The 5,454-nt window shown below is 28.0% G+C and overlaps 1 protein-coding gene across 1 annotated transcript; it reads right to left on the bottom strand.

The window, feature by feature from the left end:
• Positions 1-3,849: 3,849 nt before the first annotated feature.
• LOC125818416 (RING-H2 finger protein ATL57) lies at positions 3,850-5,454 on the bottom strand. The gene is made up of 2 exons (XM_049497934.1): positions 5,125-5,454; positions 3,850-4,254 (listed from the first exon to the last, which is right to left on the bottom strand). The coding sequence occupies exons 1-2, from the start codon at positions 5,436-5,438 to the stop codon at positions 3,855-3,857; spliced, it is 714 nt and encodes a 237-aa protein (XP_049353891.1). The 5' UTR covers positions 5,439-5,454; the 3' UTR covers positions 3,850-3,854.

Raw genomic sequence — 5,454 nt, 5'->3', positions numbered from 1 at the left:
TAGAAATACTTAAAAAATTGATTTTTAACTTCACAACAATAAAAACAATCAAGAAAGTAACTTTATTTCTATATACAATAACAATTATCGTAATGTTATATTCTAAATATTGAAAGTATTTATTAAAAATTTAATTTTTAACTCCACAACAATAAAAACAATCATGAAAGAAACTTTATTTCTATATACAATGATAATTATCGTAATTTTATATTCTAAATTACATTAATTAATTTTTTTTGATACTACACTCTTAATATCATGCCGTAAAGAAAACTCTAAATCTTACCCCCACAAAATAACAAATATACTGTTTTTTCAGGTTGTTTTTTCCTAATTTTTTTTTCCTTCCTCTATATTTCTTAACAAAGTCTTTTTCTATTGGCATTTTCTTTTGTTGTTCTTCTTTATTTTTTAACTACTCATTTTTCTTTAGTTTGAATTTTAATATTAATTAGAATTTGAATGTTAAACGTTTTCCTTGTCAATTTTTCTCTGTTAAATAGTTTATCATATTTGATATTTAGAAATGAAAACTTATATTTTTTAATCTTTCGATGAGTACATTATCAAATTATTAATTTCTTGATAGTCAAACATTGTTCATTCTTTTAGTCACAAAATTTGATATTTTCTTCAAATTAATTAAAAAAATATTGATACGTCATTTTAAAGACTATTTTAATAATCAAGATACGAATTTAGTGGTCATATTATGTAACATAATATTAAAAATATGTTTACGCAATAATACTTTAAAGTATTTCTAGGAACAAAATATTAACTATTCAAACACATTTTATTTTAATTAGTTCAAAATTTTCTTTCTAAAATATGTCAAAACAAGCTTAGCATTTATTATTGTTTGTAAGAAGTTAACTAATAGAAACTCTTTATTTTAACAAAATTATAATAATATCCTTATGGGCCCATAACAAGAGTTAAGACATGTATGGATTCTTCTAGCTTTTCATTTTGACCATTAATTATAAGCTTAAGTCATCGACCGTCCCTTAAAGTTGTCCTCATAATTCACTTAGACACCTCAACTAAGATTTGTTGAACACCTAAATTGTTCAAAACATGTACCTATTAAACACAAAACGCTGATATGACAAAAATGTGTTTTGCACTTCCCTGAAGCGTGTGAAAAGATTCAAAATAGTGTCTTTTTGATTTTTTTTACATTTTTTCTTCTTTTATTGACACTTGGCATTATAATTAACTTAAAAACATTTTTCTTCTTTTATTTACACTTTTTTCAAAAAAGAAAAGGACCCCACTCCCTACCTATAATCTTCTTCATACTTTAGTTTGCAAAACTTTCTTCATTTTAGCTCCAACATTGTTTTTCTTTCTTTTTTATTAAAAAAAAGAATATTATTTCTTCCAAATATGAAAATAAATGAAAATCAACTATGAAGATTCAAATTTGAAAGAAAGTTTCATATGATTTATTTCAAATCTCATAAAAATAAGGAACAAATATGAAGAAGAAGAAGAAAGAAGATAAATGATTTTTACGTATAAAAAAAGTTAGCCGATATTTGTTTATCACAATTTTTGAACAAAGATTTTTACTCAAATTCATATATAAACCCATTAAATTTATTAAAAATGATATTCAAAAATTTGAAAGAATTAATTTTTGAGCTAATAATTTCATTTTGTCATCGATGTAGAAATGAATAACCGCCGGCAAAATTTTCTTTCTTCTTCACTCTTAGTATATATATATATATATATTAAAAGTTAATCTTCAAGTTATTTGAAAAGAATTAGGTTTTGTAATTTGAGAAAAAATGTGTTTTAGGAAGAAGATGAAGATGAAAGGGGGTTGGATAGAATAGGTTGACATTTTTATTTTTTTCTTTTTCTTTTTCTTTTTATAATTTTCGGGGCCCAATGCCACATGTTATTTTTTAATTAGCCGTTTCGCCACGTCACCGCAAGTGTATCACACACTCTTCATATATTTTGCTGATTATCAAAAAATGGATAATAGGAACAATTTTTGAATTGGTAAAAGTGTTCAATATGTACTAATCTTAGTTGAGGTGTCTAAGTGAATTATGCGGATAACTTTAAGGGGTCGCTGATGACTTATTCCTTAATTATGCAATTATTATTTTTTCCTTAAATGATGTTAAGATTACTAAAATGCCATTGATCGTCCTTCTCATGGCTCTTCTATATAATAGAAATATACATCAATCTTAATTGAAATCAACTTGAGATTTCTCAGCTTATTAAAACTAGTGTTTGTAACTAATAGAGATATATATTTTAAGTGATTAACTTATTTACATAATGAGCGTTTGAAAATACATGAAATTTCTTCTTCAAAATTTACAATGAAATTCTTTTATAAAATTTATCACGTATTCAGATGTTCAATTGGACCATGTCATAATTCAAATGTCTACATGAAATTTATTGAAAACTTTAACAAATTGTCAAGATATACAACTTAATTTAAACAGGTCATAATTTGTATATAGCTATAGAAGTTTCTCATTATGTAAAAACTAATCATTAGGAAAATAAAAACATGTCAATTATTTTTTAAAAATAACTAATAAGAAAATAATATCCATCAGAACTAATACTTTGCATCTCTAAGCAAGTCATCTTAGCAAAATGAGACAATTATCAAATTGGAATTACTTTCAATTGCTTCAAGGAATCATCTTTTTGCTAGTGCTAATCAAGTCAATAATAAGCCTTTTAACATAATTAAGCAAACAAAAGGTATAGAAGTAAACCTTACTTTGAGTTTTCAATTTTGATGCCACACTTGCAAAATGATGAAAAAAGAAAAAGTAAAGTTGTTCACCATTAAAAAAAGAAGAAGAAAATATTCCTAATTTGGTCCAAGTGATTCATTAATGAATAGATGCTAGCTGAAATACCAATGACATAAAGTGAGGTTCATGAAGGATAAAATATATGTAAATCTTATTTTTATAAAGGGATAGAGGTTGTTTTCAATAGATCATCAATTGAAAAAAAAAAAGTTATTTGAAACAGGTTTACAAGAAAAATTTAATAGCAAAATATTAAGATACAAAACAAATAAACCAAGATCTAGCAACCTCCCCCTGTCTCCCAACTAAGTGACAACACTTGATTATCTACTAATTTTTTTTACCCTGACACTGAATCTGCACACTTTCTTGTTTAGGTTCATATCCACGGTAAGCTAAGTTGAAGTAGTTTCATATTATGTCAAATCATCGCCTTCCAAATTTCATATTATGTCACATCATTGCTTTCCAAATTTTCATTTGGAGTGCCTCTACCTCTTCTTACTCCGGCTAAAACCAATCTCTCACCTCTCCTTACTAACGTTTGTGCAATTTCTCTTCGTTTGTCAGAACAATCTTAGTCTCACTTCCCTTATCTAATCTTATCAATCACGAAGGTTACTACTACCTTGAAAGTCAATCTATTCTTTGCTTACTCCGGCTAAAACCAATCTCTCACCTCTCCTTACTGACGTATTTGTGCAATTTCTCTTCGTATGTCGGAACGATCTCAGTCTCACTTCCCTTATTTTATCTTATCAATCACGAAGGTTACTACTACCTTGAAAGTCAATCTATTCTTGAAACACTCCATCAACAACTAACATGAAAGTCGATCTTATTACAATCGATACAATTATTCCCATTGAGGTAATCCAAGAATACCGTGAAATTTAAAACTTCATGACAATAACTCAAAAATGTGAATGAACATACACTATTATACTTCACAATAAATTATAAATCACAATAATTAATCTTTATAATTTTGAGTGATGTACAAAAGTAGTGCTAATACTTACAAAATCTTTACAATTTTTTTTTTTTTTAGAAACTTGCACTTCTATGCAATGCCACTCTACTCCCCAAATTTGAAGAACTACATGATCTTCTAATACACCTACACGTGTCACACTCTTGAACCGTTGATCTTTCACTCACACCATTTTCATTTCCCACATCAACTACATCCAAACAAACCTCATCCACATTTTTGAAAAATTGCGTGGACCGACAGAGTGGACAAGTCACGTGCGATGATAGCCACGTGTCAAGACACTGTTGATGGAACACGTGACGACAGTACGGAATAAGACGAACGAGTTCACTTACCTCGAACTCCGATAAACAAATTGGGCAGTCTTCGATCAAGTGCTTCGCGGCTCCACCGTATGAAATCAACGGTAGGGATTGTACCGTTGATGGGTCCATCCCTTTCCGGCAAGACCTGTGTTGGGATCAAAATAACACGAAAGTTGATAATTGCAAATCATCATCGAAATAAACGAGTACATTCTGATTATTATTATATGAGAAAATAAAATTTTCGTAGCAAAATGAGTTTTTTTCATGAAAAATGAAAATTAATAAAAAGTTTGTCTAATTGTATGATACCGAGTTATACTTCTTAATTTCTTATACCTATGTACTAATTTATTTTATATGATTAAATTAAAATTTTGAGATTCAAAACTTTAAAATTTTAACGGAAAATTCAAGCAATGAAACTTCTAGATTTTTGAAGTATATGTATGTGAAAGCAATGAAAAAATAGTACTTTCTCTGTCCGTCCCAATTATGTGATTTACTTTTCTTTTTAATCAATAGTTAAAAAAATGACATATTTTTATATATTAAGTAATAATTTAACTATAAAATATCTATTTTATCTTTAATGAAATGATTTACGATCACACAAATTTCTACTTCATTTTTTACCACAAGTTTTAAAAGTCTTCTTTTATTTCTTAAACTCAATATCGAGTCAAACTACTTCACGTGAAATGAAACAGAGAGAGTATAAATTATATTTTTTGTCATAATTTACGTGACACTTTTCATTTTTCGAGAGTAAAACATTTTAAGTTTAATCAAAAGTTTGAGCATAAAATCTTCAAGGTAAACTATGTAAAAACTGTTGCAAGTCACAATAATTGATAAAAATATTTAAAAAATATATAAAAAAAAAATTTATTTGAATCTCGAAATTCAAAATGTATTCGCATTGAGATGGAGGGAGCAATGATTAACAATTACGATAGAATCAGATAAAATTTAAAAAATTCAGAGCAATTACAGTAATTGAAAAACTAACAACCTGTGTGCGGAGGAAGAAGACGACGACAGAGATGGATTTCTCCGGCGTCGATCATCATCGTAACCGGTGGAAGTTGTTGTATCTCCGGCGAAGTGACGTATATAAATAGAGAAAAAACCCATGAAAAACAGAGCAGTGAGAAGAACGAGTATTGTTAACGTCATTGATGAATCGAAAGGTGCAGTGAGCTTAAACGGTCTTCCGATTGCTGTAGCTACGGAATCGTTCATGGGTTGATAAGTAATTGTTGTATCTGATGAACTCATTGAATGTAAAATTTCTGGGTTTGAGTATTGTAATAGTATTCTTTTCATCTCAACAACTAACACT

This window comes from Solanum verrucosum, unplaced genomic scaffold, assembly GCF_900185275.1.
Source record: "Solanum verrucosum unplaced genomic scaffold, falcon-dt-bn FXZP01000253.1, whole genome shotgun sequence".
In the NCBI taxonomy this organism is placed as follows: Eukaryota; Viridiplantae; Streptophyta; class Magnoliopsida; order Solanales; family Solanaceae; genus Solanum; species Solanum verrucosum.
This window is presented reverse-complemented; position numbering and strand designations above follow the sequence as displayed.